We start from the raw sequence: 18,619 nt of genomic DNA on the forward strand, positions 1-18,619 counted from the left end.
GTTATTGTTACAGATCAGCTAAATTATCTATAGTAAAGGATCCTACAAATTAATGTAAGATACAGTCACAGAAAATAATTATATTCATAAGTACGTCTGAGTCAGTGACAACCCTACAACAGATGTATCCATCGGATCGCCATCAATGATGGTGATACATGGCTGTGTACATAATGTATATACAACTCGTCTAAACATCAACCCAACAATGTTAGATCTGTAAATTTGCTTTCGCAAATTTTTGGTTCTTCCCTCGCCGGGATTCGAACCCATGCTACTGTGATATCGTGACACCAAATCGCCTGCACTGCAGCCGTCCCGCTAGACCACACGACCACACACCAACATGAATTTGATAAAACTCATTGGATGGTTTTTTACTTTATTTATATGACATCTCTGTGCTCAACTTAAATCATGAAAATACCACATATGTTGAAATCGGAAACATGCGCCGGAGCGGAGTCAATTAAAAGTGTGCAAAGATATTAAGATGCCAACAGAACATCGGCATCAAAGAAAACGACAATTATCAAGATGAAAACATACCGTTTATCATATTTTAGTTGAAGATTACCACGAGAAACTCATATATCACGATTTAAATACATCATTGGTCACTTATATTTTTCGACATAGTTAGAGGAAGTTCGATTGTTTTTATTTTTATTGTAACCCAGTACTAAGAAAATTTAATTGTTTACAATTATTGTCTGAAGTAATTTATCAAACATATATCACGTGGTTTTTTTTAACAAAATTATTTAACTTTGATTTATGAAGTAAAACTGCAAATTATTCTAAAATAAAAAAAAATTAATTCAACAGGAAATAATCAACTTTTTTTTAAGCGGTCGCAACTTTACTTCATGTGATTAACTTTTTATTTAAGTACTTTTGATTATAGCAGGAAGTACTTAATCTTTGAAATTAATTTTGTGTTAACTTACACTGGGAAAAGATGCACTTCTTCATAGTTTTGTGCATGATATCTTTATATTTATGTAGTGCTGTATTTTCAGAATGCAATATCACATCAGATTTGTTACAATACACGGTGGCAAACTGTAAAGACAAAGGATTAACATCTGTTCCGACCAATTTACCTCCAGATATCAAGAAACTGGATTTAAGTTTTAATAGACTTTCCAGACTGGATGCTAACGTATTTCTTAGATATCAGTATCTAGAACATCTAATGCTTGATAACAATGTTATAAGAGTGTTGCATAAAACGGCTTTCATTGGTTTATCATTATTGAAATATTTGTCTCTGTCTTATAATTATCTGAACGTAAGTGATTCGTACCCCTCTGGAGTGTTTCGGTCTTTAAAAACTTTATTAATTTTAGACATTAGTAGAAATATGAATACATCAGAACACAACCCGTATAGGATTCCCGTTGGTGAACTTTGTTATTTGCGTGAAATGTCTATTGATCTTGTACTGAACGCAACGTTTAGACAGCAATTTAAGAATCTACACAATTTACAAAAGTTGAGATTCGATTATTGCCACGTTAAGATTTTGTACAATGAGACGTTTTCAGATATGCCAGGAAATATAAAGGAATTCCACATGACAACTTGTAAAGATTTTGTCGTCATTGAAATCGGCGTTTTAATTCCATTTCCACATCTAAAAGTACTGAATTTTACTAACAGCAATATTCACTTGACCCAGGCTCTCAGAATTTTACATCCATTTCAACATAAATCAATGGATGCGATTCTTTTTCGTGGAATAACTCGTAGTAATATTGAACGTGACCTGGACGTGGTTGTTCTGACCCTGGAGATGATGAAATATATATCAACTATCTGTATAAAGACCTTAGACCTTGCGGACAATCAGATTGTTTCAGTTAGAAATAAGGCATTAATTTCGTTTAAACATCCAAACTGCTTTGAATATATAATGCTATCATCTAATAGTTTTAGTTTGACCACTTGGGGAGTAAATCCTTTCTGGTTTGTATTCACGATGCAAAAGATCAAAATGATTGATTTTTCCTATTTTCCATTAAGATTCAAAACCCAAGTCTTCCTTGATGTGGTGAGAGTGAACAACCATACAATAATCCACAAACTTCAGTACCAAGGCAGATGGGGGGTAAAGAATATAACAGTTACGTTTCCAAACCAAATTCAAGTTTTGAGACTAACACATATAATGGCTAATAATGGCTTCAGGGAAATTAAAATCATCAACAGCTCCCTTCGTCATCTCGAGGTTTCTTATTTTGAGACAGATGTGTTTCCAATTATAACTTCAGAAGGATTTAATAGTTTGGAACATTTAGATTTGTCTGGTATAGGTTCAGATATTACATTTGGTGCGGGGAAAATTCCATTTTTAATTCATTTGAAAACACTCATCATGAAGGAAACACACCTTTACCGTGTTTTACAAACCAATGCATCAATATTAAGTATGTGTCCGAATATCAATAATTTAGATATATCATATAACTATATGTGGAAAATCAATTCGCTCGGCCAATTGCCACATTTAACTCAACTCAATCTATCTCATAACTTGTTTGATGCTGTTCCTGATGTAGTAACACAGTTTGATAGCCTCTACGAACTCGATTTATCACACAATCAGTTAACTACAATTCTGAAGAATATAATTAATTGGATTGATACCCAGCACACCAAATATGGAACTTTTAAATTATATCTTAGTAATAACCCATTGATTTGTTCATGTGGCACAACCACATTTTTGCGTTGGATTCTGACCACTAAAGTACAGTTAGATAAAAATGGTAATTACTCTTGTTGGGTTTCTTCACTTAAAAAAATCAACTATACCAGAACTGTCGCTGAAGACTTTCATCATTATTTCATTGACTGTGATTCTACCATTTGGATCAAGTTAGGCATTTCATTATTGGTTTCCGTTTTGTCAACTCTGATTTGCATTACTCTGTTGTATAATTTTAGATGGAGAATAATTTTCTTTTTCTTCCGAAATATCCGGAAATTTGCAGAGAAAGGTCTTGAGCTAAATTTTGATTATGACGTTTACGTGTCATATTCGGACGACTGTATTTATTTTGTGAAGGAGTTACAAAAGAAAGTAGAGGACGAATGGGGTTTCAAAATTTGCTTCGAAGATAGAGATTTCGTTGTAGGCGAATCGATAGCAACCGAGAGAGCTACTGCCATTCATAGATGCAGACACGTTATATTTCTAGTATCGCCATCAATTGTTGAAAATGAATGGACTCGTTTTGAAATAGAGCGAGCAAAGTATGAAAAGTTTTCCAAAAATCTACAAAAGATAGTTGTTATTTCAAGAGATATCGCATTGTATAATATTCCCTTAGAATTTTCAAGCATTTGGAAAGATGTTCTTTTAATCTAATGGCCCGTCGAGAATGAGGAAGTAAAAATGGCTTGGCAAAAGCTACGACTTTGGTTCTTTTGATTTTTTTTTGGGGTATAAATTTCCAGTTTGACATTCATGAAACACTTATATTCATATGATTTTTACTTTTACATTTATTTTTATGATGTTCGCATAAACATTATTTTCTTTTCTCATTGTTATTTATGCCAAAATGATTCAATATCGATTACTTGTTTCATGGCTGAATTATAGGAACAAAGAGGCACAAGCACAAACACAATACAATTTTCTGCTTTATGAAAAAATGAATTATAATAACCTGTTTATAACATAAAAAATGTGTTTGTGTATTCATTTACCATATGAGTGGTGATATATCTAAATATACATTTCATTATAGATAATCAAAGATTTCAAAAAAACTTGTACTAATATAATAAAAGACATGTACGTTCATTTCAAGTTCCTAATTCATTATTGTGCAGTACATTAACTCACCATAGATACCAGCTTTGAGCGAAAAACCAACTATTAAGAAGAGCACAACTCCAGAAAAAAACTAAGATAGAGCCTTAAGACCCCTAATAAATTCCAAATAAAGTTAATGTGCTTTGGAAGCGTAAATAGTTGATTAATTTAATCAGAATTGATACCAGTTTTTGACTATAACAGCCAACATACTGAGATACGCATTTTTCTCAAACTTGAATAAACTATTGGACTAGTTACTTTTACAAATAAAATTGAGAATGGAAATGGGAAATGTGTCAAAGAGACAACAACCCGACAAAATAAAAAACAACAGCAGAGGGTCACCAACAGGTCTTCAATGTAGCGAGAAATTCCCGCACCCGGAGGCGTCCTTCAGCTGGCCCCTAAGCAAATATATACTAGTCCATTGATAATGAACGCCATACTAATTTCCAAATTGACACAAGAAACTAAAATTTAAAATAATACAAGACTAACAAAGACCAGAGGCTCCTTACTTGGGACAGGCGCAAAAATGCGGCGGGGTTAAACATGTTTGTGAGATCTCAACCCTCCCCCTATACCTCTAACCAATGTAGAAAAGTAAACGCATAACAATACGTACATTGAAATTCAGTTCAAGAGAAGTCTAAACATTTCAATTTTTGAAATGCTAAGGCTTTTCTACGTCAGAAATAGGTTACCTTAGCTGTATTTAGCAAGTTTTTTTTAGGAATGTTGGTCCTCAATGCTCTTCAACTTCGTACTTTATTTGGGATTTTATTTTTTTTGGTTTCGAGCTTCACTGATAAGTCTTTGGTAGACGAAACGCGCTTCTGACGTAAATACAAATTTAATCCTGGTATCTATGATGAGTTTATTTCCCATTTAAAAATTATTCTTTACACTTAAACTCATCCAACTGATATATTATACAAAAATAAGAAGATGTGGTATTCTTGTTAATGAAACAACCCTCCACAGTAGACCAACAGACACAGAAATTAACAACTAAAGGTCACCATACGACTTTCAGCAATGGATTAAATGCATGCCCCGTACATAGTGCATTAACCATAACGCCGTTGTACAGAACTAGAAGAATCATCCGTTGTTTCGTTTTCATGTCATATTCACGCTATTTTTATAAAATTGAACTCTCTATAAATATCTCAAATGTATTTCATATTTGTAAAATGAAATTTCAAAAGTTATTTTAATAATGTGGTCATTTTTATAAATTTCCTGTTTACAATACATTGAATTTTACGAAAAACTAAGGATTTTCTTATCCCAGGCATTGATTACCTTAGCCGTATTTGGCACAACTTTTTGGAATTTTGGATCCTCAATGCTCTTCAACTTTGAACCTGTTTGGCTTTATAAATATTTTGATATGAGCGTCACTGATGAGTCTTGTGTAGACGAAACGCGCGTCTGGCGTACTAAATTATAATCCTGGTACCTTTGATAACTATTTACTTAATGTTTTCATAGATTTCAATTTTTGTGACCGTTCGACCTTCGTTACATTAGATACGTAATAACCATACAACATGTATGTTTTAACTGAGAGATGGGAAGTTGACAAAATGTAAACTGATTTGACATAGGTTCTTGTTTGAACTCGACAATCTTTGTTAGATTCACGGATAAAGTTTCTTATATGGTGAGATTCCTTCATATTAAAAAATCTATATAAAACACGAGATACGAGAAACACGAGATACGAGAAACACTTATGAACCACATCAACAAATGACAAACACTGACCATCATGTTCTAACTTATGACAGGTGCAAACAAATGCAGCGGGTTTAAATTTTTTAATATTTACCAACCTTCAAAAAACATATTAACATAAACAAATGAACATACACTGAACGAATAGATTTGATTTATGACACAATGCAAATACCAAATCAATAACATAAGGGATGCGATTTAAACAATATCGGAAAGACAAATATAACCTGGGACAAAATGCCACCAAGTAAAAATTAATGTTAAATCATATTTGAATAAATAGCATTATCATAAGAGGAAAAGTCCACATTTCGATTTAGTGTGCAGAAAAAGTAGTTTGAGTTGTAAAAAACATGGTTTTCAGAGGAATTTGCAAAACTGTAACGATATCATTTAATGATTTTAGACTTGATCTTTGAAATCATTAAGAACGGACATCTACTTGATATTGCTGTTAAGCATCTATTTGATTGACACAATGTACAGATTTTAATCACGATGGTGTGAATATATGTCTACGACCAACGTAAAACATACATAGAATTTAAAACATCGCTTTCGTATAAACCGCAAGCAGAGAATAGTTCTATGGAAACATAACGATTCGATGTATGCAAGGGTTTAGTATTTCTTGATATGCATGGAGAGAGTGATTTTGTGTGTGATAGGGATAAGTATTACATGCTTTACATGCAGAAAATGGTCCAGTGCGTGAACGGGTTAAGTATTGCATGCTCTTCATTTAGGAAATGATCTGGTTCGTGAACGGGGCAAATATTTTAAGTTCTGCATTGGGAAAATGATCTGGTGATTGAAAGTGTTATGTATTTCATGCTATTCATGCCGAAAGTAATCTGGTGCGTGAACGGGTTATGTATTGCCTGCCCTGCATGGGGAGAAGAATGAGTCAAATGAAAGGTTTAAGTATTTCGTGTTATCCATGTCGAGGCCGATCTGGTGCGTGAAAGGATGAAGTGTTTCATGTTATCATGCAGAAAATGATCTGTTTCGTAAAAGCGTTAAGAAATTCATGCTTTGCATGACGAGAATGATCTTGTGCGTGAACAGATTAAATATGTCATGCTCTGCACGGAGAATGATCTTATGTGTGATAAAGTTAAGCATTTCATACTCTCATTCAGAAAATGATCCTGTTGCGTGAACGAAAAGTTTTCCATGCTATACATGGAGAAAATGATCTAATGCATCAAAGGGTTAAGTATTGCGTGCTAAACATTTAGAGAACTATCTGGTGCATGAAAGTGTTAAGTATTTTCTTACTTTCATTCAAAAAATGATCTGGGTTGTAAAGGGGTAAAATATTCCATCCTATTTATGGTGAGAACAATCTGATGCAGGAAAGTGTTAAGTTTGTTATGCTATCATGCAGAAAACTATCTGGTGCGTAAACGAGTGAAGTGTTTCATGATACACATAGAGAGAATGGTCTAGTGGGTGAAATATCTATGATGAGTTGATTTAAGTATTTCATGTTATACATACACAAACTGGTCTGTTGCCTGAAAATGTTAGATATTTCATGCTATTTCTGCAGAAAATGATTTCATGCGTAAAAAGACTAAGTATGTTATGCTAGGCGTCCAGAGACTGATCTGGTGCATGAAAGAGTTATGCTTTGCGAAGAGAGAAGGATTTGGAAACTTAAAATTAGTTTTAATATCATATCAGGAACCGCAAACCCTGTCGGCGAACCGGTTATATAAACTTATTTTGACGAAATTCAACTAAACTGGCTGCACTTATATTATTAGTTCACATTCATTAATGATTGAGCAAAAACAAATCACATTTCATTATATAAAATATACGTCGACAAAATTCTGTCAATTATGGATACTGACAGTCAACATTATTTTTAATACACTTTTTAAAAGTCGAAAATACTATATCAATATCTTTTCTTCACATGAAAGATAATGACATTACTCTTTACGCTAATTCATATCGCTGGGTACATTGCCTATTTTGATTAAATACACATATAGTTGTATAAAATAGACTTGTATACTGTTTACAAAAGAAGTATTTGTATTAGTTTATTTCTTACATATTTAACTATGTAACGTCGATAAAGTAACATTATACTAAGTAATTAAAAAAAACCTTTACAAGAGAAAGGATGTTAATTTTGAAATAAATGTTCCCCACATTACCAGCAAATGACCAACCAGCTGCATATTGGATATAACTTTCTCAATTCATTTTGTATCGAAGAGCTTGCAGCTTTCTTAACAGAAAGTTCGAGCCAAGGTTATGTCAAAGAACGTCTCTTCCTTTTTCTAAAAATAAAATCAAATTTGGACCCTGTTGATGAATATCCCGTATCCTCTTCACAAACAATACACGATGATCTTTAAGAATAGATTCTAGGTACTGACGTTGTTTATCATCTTTATTATGTGTTAAAGTTTTCTTGTTTTGTCCTTGTATATTTTAAACCTTAGTGTTTAGTCCATATTTAAACTGCCCCAACAAAGTTATAAAGAGGAAAGATTGAATATACAGGCAAATATATGACTTTTCCGTAAACTTATTTTGTTGACACCATTTCAAATTGGTTGATCAATACGATGCGTCTGGGTCTAAACTATCTAATGACATGTTTACCACGTCTTAGATTGTGGTTTAACAGATATTACGTATGATTCCTAAGTACCGAACGGGACCTTTTCCCGAACATGACTGTTTTGCCGAGTGTGAATTTGCATTGATATACGACATCTTTCGGTATTTGTGCATCCAACAATGTTGTGTTTATTTATGGTGTTTCTTTTGTGGTTTCAGTTAGATATTATGTTCTGACTTATCGTTTATGGTTTGAATTCTATATTTTCGGTACGTTTCATATGTGTCTTATTTGTCAGTATAGTCGATTTAATTTCCATTTTCCAGGGAGAGAGTATTGTGTATTTCCAAATAAGTATTACCATGATTACGCCGTCACAGCATTTTTTTTTCAAAAATATCCTTTCAATACCGCCATAAGAATAAAAATTATTTGGACTAGCATTGTGAAAATAATTGTATGAATATAAAGATTACATATTTGTTACAAAAAACGTCACTGTTTGTGATGTCCTGTGCTGTCGTTAATGAAAGATGTTCGTTGTTATTTTGCGGTTTACATGTTGTAACGACTATTATATTATTTATGCATGCGCTTCTCTGTGCTGAGTGTTCTTGCGTTTGTGTGTGCTGTTCTTTTGTCATGAAGCTGTGTCATTTTATTGATATTTGTTTAACACAGCAATATAAGCGGGAAATTTGGCTAACCTTAAAACCAGTTTCAATTTAATTGTTTTTAATTGTCCTGTAACAAATCAGGAGAATATGGCAGTTGTTATCAAATAGTTCGTTTCTACGTATGTTGGAGTTGGTTTTTGCTGCACTTCAGTACTTCTGTTGTTCCAAGTGTTTTCCTCGGTTTTATTTTGTAAGCCAGATTTGTGACTTTTTAACAGCGGTAAACTACTGTTGCCTTTATTTGTTTATATATATAGTACGTGACTCGGAACTTATACATTCACCCATTGAGTGTTATGTTTTTGTCAATTTTGAATTATTGTCTTTCATTTTTGCTTATATACTCTGTCTATATGCTATTTTAATTTTTTTTTATTTTGATGTTATATAGAATCGGAGCGATTTGCGTTTCTCACGTTATGAAAACAATCGTCTAAAAGTACCAAGATTATACTTTAGTACGCCAGAAGTGGTGTAAATAGTTATCAAAAGTACCAGGATTATAATAACCATTTCTATATTTTAGAATGTTTTTGGGTGGCTGTATCTACGATCTGCTTTATTTTTTTTTTTTACAAATCTTTAATCGTAAGAGAATATTGAAATTAAAAGTTGTTATTTAGAGTTGTCAAGAAAATATCTGTCATCTTTGTACTCTGGAGGTTGTCTCTTACATCCAAAGTCTCCCATTTGTGAATCGTGGTACTGAATTAAAACCCTGAAATATAAAATACTAACACGTTGATATGAGCTAAAAAACATAAAGAGTATAAAATATTACAACTTTATTGAAAATATTAGTTTGCAATTATAAAATCTAATTTTTTATTTTAATTTTACCTTGCATTGTTTTAGAAAAAAAAATCAGTTAATTCTAAAAACACTTTTCATTGTTCTTCTTTTACATTTAAAATAAAATTGAGAATGGAAATGTGGAATGTGTCAAAGAAAATGTGTATGAATTATAAAATATAGCGTTGATGATACGAAGATGGATGAAAATTGATGTTATGCAATACCTGTGTAGAGGAAGTTTCAGCTCATCACTGAAGAACTTCATAAACTGACGGGAGTAACCAGGATTTTTCTCGTCACTGAACTTATTCACTGTTACCATGTCAACGAATACCATAGGGTCACTGCTTCCATTATGACTTATACGATCTCCAGTTGTCAAAGTTACATAGATTACCTTATTGAAAGAAGTTGATTATATGATACAGATGGATTTTATTCAGAAGATACACATCGTGAGTTAGTTGAATAATTATTTTCTCAAAAACTCTTCATGCAAAGTATAACATGGTGTTATGGTGAGAAATATCATGTAACAATCTCACCAATTTCGCCTTATAAACCAATGAACGAAAATTTCATTAATTTTTAAAGCCTTGATTTAAAGGTAGAGAAAGAAAATATCATAAGTGTAAGAAAATCAATTAAAAAGAGAGAACACCATATCCGAAATGGATAACAAAGCAAAAACGACTCCATGTTTTGTAGACAAATCAAAACACGTCAAAGATAACAGTCTGGCAATTTTGTTCACAAGAAAAGCGTTTCGTCGACTTAAGGGCATCCGATACAGTTTCAAGGAAGTTAACTCTTGGCGCGACGTTAAGCGTTTGAATTCCCGCAAAACGTCACTTTTTGCGGGACGTAATGCGTGTCATTTTCCGTAATACGAAACGTAATGTGGAATTTCCATGCTCCAATTTCTGTTTCTCCCGCATGCTAATTTCTACGCCATTAATATTAGTCAGTGCATTTGATTATACCAGGATAACAGTCTAATAACATAATAAGAAATAAAACATATTACTGTTTCTTTGAGATCTTCAACAAATATCGTATAGTGAGCAATCTCAAGACGACTGACCCTTTTAGTGTTACTAATATCATGCATGTCAATTAAAATTTTATTATCCACGATTTGGTCCGGATCGATTTTTTATTACAGCACAGAAAACCAATGATATTTAAAAACTAATACCGAAAATGTATGTACACGAAGAAGTCAATTTCCTTTCTGAAAAATTTATTTAATTTATTTATGTAAACAAAAAATAATGGTATGCCGCTAATACAAACAATGATACAACTTTTATAAAAGAACAAAGTTTCTATTTCCTCCACGTTGCACGTAGTTTATCTAACAAAAGGTAATAGCAAACAATATGTTTATGCACCCGTAATAAAATGGTATAGAAATGCCCGCGTCCGTCTGTCCGTCGTAAATATGGTACAGCATATTATCATTAAACTGAACATGGTTGTTTTTTCAGTCATAATGGTCAAACGGTCTGTATCATTTTTGGTGAACTTTATAAGTTACAGGACTTTGTAACTAGAACAGTTTTTTTTACAGTTCGCGCTGCATCTAGAAAACGTTTTATGACTATTGCTCTAAACTTAACGCACTTCTTAGTTATATAATTCTGAAGAACTTGTATATACTTTTGAGAATGATTCATAATTTGATTTTAGAGTTATTGAGTTTATGACAAAAAGGGGCTGGGGGTTCACATGTCGCGCCGTATCTTAGAAACTATATATAATTATTGCATAGAACTTCACATACGTTTTAGTTAAATTATTCTTAAGATCTGTATACTTTTTCGTGATGATTCTTTAATTCATTTTTGAGTTCTTGATTTTTTATTGAGCTTCAATTTGGGGATCATATAAAACATGTTGTGATATATAAACTTATTATTGAGCAAGAATAATGAATGAGTGAGGATATACCTAGCATGACTTCCGTACGACTTCCGTGTTATTTAAAAACATATATTATGTTGGGTTTTTTTTTTCATGAGACGAAGGGCGATTCATGCGCTCGAAGCGCAGCTGTTTATTTTTTCTTTATTTTTTTTATGGATATATTAGAGAAATGACGGAATGACAGAAAATACAATGCAATTTTCAATATAATTAATATTTCCAAATGGCATAACTCTTTTAAAGAATAGTTGATATGCACTGATTTTCGAACGTGTCCATACGATATCAGTTTTATAGAAAGATGGCAAGAATTGTACACTTGAAAAATCTAATTAACCAGAAGTGCAGAAGGACAGACAGGGGAATGGACATGCGGTATTTTATGTACGCGTTGTGGCGAAAAAATATAAAGTTATTTACCAATAAAATTACGCTATGAGAGAATGATTTTAATTTCAACTAATCGTAATATATCCAGTCCTCTCGCTATTTATTCAATAATTTTTTTGCCAAATCAAAAATTTCAAAATTATAGTTTCTCTGTCTGGACAAAAGCATCCATTAGCAAATTGAAGATTCTCCTTTGTAACATTTTGCTTCTGTTTTCTGACCACATAAAACAGAAGATGTGATATAATTGCCAATTAGACAACTTCCATCAAGAGACAAACATGACACAGAAATTAACAACTATAGGTCTTCAACAATGAGCAAAGCCCATACCACATAGTCAGCTATAAAAGGTCCCGGAATGACAAGATAAAACAACTCAAACGAGAAAAGTAACGGCAAATTTGATTACTGTCCAAACGACGCTAACTTTTTGAAAATTCGTATCAACAAAAACGGATTTTCTCAGTGATAAAAACGTGAATTAAAGGATAAATATAAGGAGTATGTGTAATGAAACAGCAGCCATTCCAACCAAACAAAACAAAACAAAGAACAACATCTAGAGGTCATCATACAGTATGAAATAATAAACGAGTGTGTACAGTAAATGTACCTGTATGTCATGTTCTAAATTGCCGAGTCTTAAATTTTTGAAAGCCGTAAAAATTATCAACAGTCCGTAATAACTTTTCTTGAGAAGTTTCTCACTTAGACCACAAACACAGAGAGGTATTTGTTATTCACATGATTTTACTTCCGAAAACAATGTTACCAATTTATAGATAGTACTTTACAAGTAATATTTATACATCTGAAAAATGTCGCCGGTAATTTGAAGCGATAACGTCGAAATTGTCTGCCAGCGACGTCGTGCACTTTAGCGCTAACGTTGAGGTTACAAAGGGGTGACGCAATTTTTTAGGATAAATCGTGATTATCATGGAATCCAGCACGGTGACCTATATTTTTTATTTGAGATTTGGAGAAAGCATGACAAAATGCCGTTTTTGCAGAAAAATGATAAAAATGACATTTTCAGAAACAGTTTTTTTTCCATTTTTTTAGGTTTAGAAAAATACCACTTTGAGCATCTGGTCCGCAATGTCAAGCAAGACTTGAATAATTTTATAGTTATTCGTATAGTGATTTATTTTTTTCCTTATTGCCACTTATCACAGCTTCAGATTGAACCCGATCTTAATAATTTACGACGAAGAATATCTGCTCCAAAAATTTTATAACATTGCCTATTTTTTTTACAAAATTGAACAAATCCCCAATTTTCAGCCTCAATTTTCTCGAAAACAAGCACGGTGACCTATGTTTTATTTTGTGTTTTATTTTATAACTCGCCAAGGCCTACAACATATTTCAAAATTATAAAAATGACATTATATCGAGAAACTGTATCGGATGCCCTTAAGGCTCTTCAGAGACTCTCGAATAAAACAAGTTAAAAGTTTGAAATTAAAACGAAGTTGACAAACATTTAAAACTTCAAATCCCGTTAAGTGGTGCGCATTACGGCTGGGGAGACACTAAGTTTAAAGTTTTAATTAGTTTAAAAAAAATTCTTCTAATATATTTACAGAAAAGAATACAACTATGCATTTTCATCTTAACAAAAATGTGCTCCCTAGTATTATCAAAAACGAGGGTTGATCTCATGTGCCCTGGAAAGATAAACAAACCCTGCTCCACTTCTAAGAGCAGAATGTTAGAATATTTACTTAATTAAAAAAAAAATGAAAAAAAAATGAAAAATTCTGAATAATCTAATGTCGAAATTTCAAATATATTAACTTAATGTTTTTTTTCACTTTGCTAGATAGTATCGATTTTTATTTTAACATAAATCTCTAAAAAAAACGTTATATTGGTTGGTTTGAAAGACGAACCTCGATGCATCAATTGAAATTATCACCATCTATGTTATCGGTGATCAAAATCAAACTTACTAAATTACTAAGACTTTTTCTAATCACATGCGAACAGGAGTTGCGTACCCTTTTTAAAAGAACACCTAAATTCAAGTCTTTTTGTATGGTTTGTGTCTTTCAGTCTTTAGTTACTTTAGCGTTTTGTTGTGTTGCTCGTTATCAATTGGTTTGTAGGTCATGCTTTCGTCCTATACATGTTGATTTCACCTAGGTATTCATCACCTCTTTTTGTCTTCTCTAGGAAGAGTTTGAATCAGATTAGGATACCAATCATTCAAAAGATCTGATACAAATAATTCCCTCTCCGCGTTTAAGAGTAAAAATCATTTGACTTCTCTTTTATGTAAATGAATATGCCTATGTAAATTTTAAAATTGTTTGTATGCACATTGAACGATAAATCTATGTGACGTATAACATTTTCTGACGTCAGACACACAAATCAATGAATGTGTTTGTAGATAGATGTTTTTGTGTTCTGTTAAATTGTTCCTTTTAAAATTGTTATACGATGATGACTGCTGTACCTATATTTTGACTATTTTATTTATTGTGTCTGTTTAGTTAACGCATCATTGTAAATATAACGGAATTTGATGAGACTGTCATCAAAGTGATAGGGTTAGCGCTATAAAACCAGGTTTAATCCACCATTTTCTACATTTGAAAATGCCTGTACCAAGTCAGGAATATGACAGTTCTTGTCCATTAGTTTTTGATGCGTTTTGTTATTTGATTTTGCCATGTGATTATGGACTTTCCGAATTGATTTTCCTCTAAGTTCAGTATTTTTATGATTTTACTTTTTTATATACAAACGAGTTCCTCATTGTAAAATTAGAGACAGAATGAAATAATCCATCCAAAAGTAAATCATAAAATAAAGTAAAAGACCAATTCTGTATTTTTATAAATATTGGAGGACGTGTTCTCGTCTGGCGTAAATATAAAATTTTAATCTTGGTATCTATGATGAGTTTATTAACAGCCGGTATTCTTATTAGAATCATATATGACTAAGCTTTAGAACTTGTTCTATTGTTCCTATGATCAGATTTCATACAGGAGATTCTCAAAAAGCTGTCATCAACTTTCTTCTTTAAAGTCTATTATACAGATGGTGTCCTTTAACTGAATAATTTAGAGTTTGGTTACTTTGAATGAAGAATTCAACAGATAAAGTTACATCTAAAAATTGACAATGATAGTGGTTTCAGAACTCTTTTGATTATTTTAATTTCCCCATTGTTCTTTTAAAAGGAGTATGTTCAGTAAGACCCCTTTTTGGCCCCAAAATATAGGAGTTTTAGAAAATTGTGAAAATGTAATCTTTTAGCTATGTTTTGGAAAGTAAAATGCTTCTGCTATATAAATATGAACTATTTTTGACGATACAATGCACAAATATCGCGTACTGGCATCATTAAGTCATGCTAAATTACTGAAATCTTCAAAACTTTAGAATTTTGGTTAATTTTTAGACGGTTTCCGTCTAAAATGAAGGTGGCCGCATTCGTGTTCTTTCATTATATTGAAATTTAAGTTGGATTTGATGATAATACAAAACATACATAAAGGTTGAGGATAAACACGGATGCGGCCACTTTCATTTTGGACAAAAACCATCTGAAAAGTGACTTTTTTTGGCATATTTGATAGATTTTTCATATTTAAGCTTGAATCCGAGCGTTTGTAATGACTAAATCAGTTAAAATATTTCACATAAACTAATCTAATCAATTGAAATAGACACTTACGTGTTTAAAAAGTGTCCAAAAACTTTCGTTAGATGAACCTGAAATTTGAGGCCAAAATCGGCCCTTACCGGACCTACTCCTTTTTATTTTCGTGTAGCACCTTCATTTGGACTAGAGATACCTTGTTTATACGAATTCCAGGGTTGTGTCTTTAAAAATCAACGAAAGTATTGAAACAAGGTTTCCAAATAGTATTGATGAACGCATTCCTTCGAAAGTTTTACGGATGCATTATGATCTGGTCAACTCATATGAAATCTTAGATAACCACGGATATGTTCCAGTTGCCGTAACAACTACCCCATCCTCTTTCTTCGATTATGACATTACTGAATCCCTTGTCACCGTATGTTCTTATAAAAAGATTAACACTACATACGGATTATATATCTCTAATTCATTACGTTGTACTAGAGCTTTTTCGATTTTCTTAATAGAGGATTGCTGCTAACAAGAGAGTTCTTGAAACATGAGTTCCAAGTGGTGAAGCTTATATCTACTTATTTCTGCAGATGTCAAATTTACCTCAACAGGAAATTCAAACACCTCTCCCATCTTTTGTGTGACTCGGAGTTCAAACCCCTCTGGAACGTCTTTATCTTGCAGGTTGGTATGAATTATTGCTTTTGGCATTTTGTAAATCTATCTGTTACCAATAAATAATCTCAAGTCCTCCTTGAATTCAACAATTACAAGCCTGTGAATAAAAGGAGGTACGACGGAGATACAAAATGAAACACTGAGAAACGATGTGTGCAGTTGAAGTCGTCTCATATTCTAAGGGCACTATCATAATCATATCGTGCTTAGGCTTTCTTCGTCTATTATTTTGTTCTTCAGAAGTGATACAAAAGGGATATATAAACTAATAAATAAAAAATAAAGTGACAACACAATGGCAAAAAAAGACCACAGGACAAAATAACAGTACACAAAACACAACATAAAAACTAAACATTCACCTAGACGAAACCTCCATCAAAAACAGGAAGTTATCTCAGGTGTTCCGAAATGGTAAGCAGATCCTGCTCGACATGTGGACCCGTGGTGTTACAACCCCAATTTTAAGTCGAATACGATAGGTTACATTCGGAAATTGTAGTTACAACAGTTGGAAAAAATCAATAATTCATCATTTTTTTTGCGTACGCGAATCCCTTATATCTTTTTTTATCTTGATCAATATCTTCTTTATTAAGTGATTGGATTGGAACATCGATTTACTAGTGTTGTCTTGTTGTCTTTACACAATGAATGTATTCAAATGATATATACAGGTGTATTATGTTCTTTTGAACTACAATACGTATATTGCGACATGTTTAGTTCATAGATAGAAAACTAAGTGAACATCAAAAGTCATATCATATATCTTGCGTCACTGATGAGTCTTTTGTAGACGAAACGCGCGTCTGGCGTATATACTAATATTAGTTCTGGTATCTATGATGGGTTTATTGGTACAGTCATGACAATAGGTACAAAATTTTGTATGTAATGAGAATAGCGTGTTGGCTGTATACGTGGTCATATTTTAGTTTATATTACAGACATGACGCCTGATTTTCACGGATTCGAAAAGATACTTCAACCTATGCAAATAATTAATACACTTTTTGAACACAAATCTGCAAAACGATTAAATGAATGATAATAACTTAATATATTTTTAAAAATTGTGTTGTCATTAGTATGTTACATTTTCATTATCCAAAATTGTAATGAGTTGACCACTTTCGAGTTTGTCCGTCTCCGGAAAAATACTCGTCAATTATACGCGCCTTCGTGATGTCATTTACCAGATAGAGGGGATCGCATGTATCCCTTAAGTATAAACGTGTATCAAGCGTCTTAGTGATCGTCATTGTGCAGGATAAACTGATTTTTTAAATTGAGTGCATTTACACTGATACATTATACAATTATAAACATATAAACATGTATCTGTTGAAACAGGTTAGTCAAATGTCTTTCCCCAGTGATTTTAACTTATGTTAGAGTAACCCTGCTTATAATGTTGATCGTAGTCTTCTTACAATGCTTACCTGTAGCAGTACCATAAACAGCAAATGCTGAAGGTAATAAAATGCAAAATTAAGATTATGAAAATGGACTTACCTGTTTCATATGTGTGTAACAATTGGTTATCTTAGCTATAAATAAATATGTAAATTATCAAATATGTTAGGGTTAGATAAAAGTCGATAACTAAACTGGATATGCGTATCCTTCCAGAGCGCATGTGATCAATCCCGTTTTTTTTGTTGAGTTTGCGTTGCTCAGCAGTCAAATTTCGTTTTTTTTACATGCTGTTATTTTGAGTTAGATGACACCTTTGGTAGCTGACACCTCTCCTGTACCATGTAAAAAGTAAAATAAAAAAAATACTGAACTCCGGGGATAATTCAAAACGGAAAGTCTCTAATCGAATGGAAATATCAAATGAGCCTTTATATAAAACACACCAAACGAATGGACAACAACTGTCATATTCGTGACTTAGTACAGGCCTTTCCTTATATAGAAAATGGTGTATTGAACCAAGTATTATAGTGCTAAAACTCTCTCTTTTATGAGTTTAAACGGAGACTACTAAGACACATGTGTTACAATAATCTAATGTTTAAAGATGTTCTTCAGATATTCATTATTTACAAGATATTTGCCAAGGCTTATTTTATTAACAATATACGAATTTCTTTTTTTAATCAATTCGTCAGATGTAATCGAAACCAAGTGTGATCAAGACAATTTAAGAAAAGTGGGTTCAAAAGTACAGCAGTAAGGATGACGACTACGAATTATTTTTTTTGTGAATGTACATGTTATGTTTTATTGAAAACTGAAATTATCTCCAATATCATTATAGCAGAATTCTTCGTCGTGATATTTTACAGCTGTAAATAATGTTATACTAGTTCTCTAATTACTTTCTATTGTAAAATGTAATTATTACAGGGAAG

General features: G+C 32.4%; 2 protein-coding genes across 2 annotated transcripts; one reads left to right on the forward strand and one right to left on the reverse strand.

The window, feature by feature from the left end:
- Positions 1-938: 938 nt before the first annotated feature.
- LOC139519376 (toll-like receptor 2) lies at positions 939-3,817 on the forward strand. The gene has a single exon (XM_071311387.1). It carries the CDS (start codon positions 962-964, stop codon positions 3,374-3,376), a length of 2,415 nt encoding a protein of 804 aa, XP_071167488.1. The 5' UTR covers positions 939-961; the 3' UTR covers positions 3,377-3,817.
- A 5,583-nt stretch (positions 3,818-9,400) lies between these two features.
- Positions 9,401-17,828, reverse strand: LOC139518413 (macrophage migration inhibitory factor-like). The gene is made up of 4 exons (XM_071309959.1): positions 17,775-17,828; positions 16,182-16,353; positions 9,862-10,034; positions 9,401-9,560 (listed from the first exon to the last, which is right to left on the reverse strand). Exons 2-4 carry the CDS (start codon positions 16,287-16,289, stop codon positions 9,458-9,460), a joined length of 384 nt encoding a protein of 127 aa, XP_071166060.1. The 5' UTR covers positions 16,290-16,353; positions 17,775-17,828; the 3' UTR covers positions 9,401-9,457.
- Positions 17,829-18,619: the final 791 nt, after the last annotated feature.

This window comes from Mytilus edulis, chromosome 4 (genome assembly GCF_963676685.1).
Source record: "Mytilus edulis chromosome 4, xbMytEdul2.2, whole genome shotgun sequence".
Taxonomy (NCBI): domain Eukaryota; kingdom Metazoa; phylum Mollusca; class Bivalvia; order Mytilida; family Mytilidae; genus Mytilus; species Mytilus edulis.

Excerpts from the sequence above, each read along its gene's own strand:
- LOC139518413 (XM_071309959.1), bottom strand. The coding sequence starts at position 16,289 with ATGCCAAAAGCAATAATTCATACCAACCTGCAAGATAAAGACGTTCCA. Across the intron at positions 10,035-16,181 it reads TGTTTGAATTTCCTGTTGAG|GTAATCTATGTAACTTTGAC; the intron begins GTAAATTTGACA and ends TCTTTCAATAAG. Across the intron at positions 9,561-9,861 it reads CTGAAACTTCCTCTACACAG|GGTTTTAATTCAGTACCACG; the intron begins GTATTGCATAAC and ends TTTATATTTCAG.
- LOC139519376 (XM_071311387.1), top strand. The coding sequence starts at position 962 with ATGCACTTCTTCATAGTTTTGTGCATGATATCTTTATATTTATGTAGT.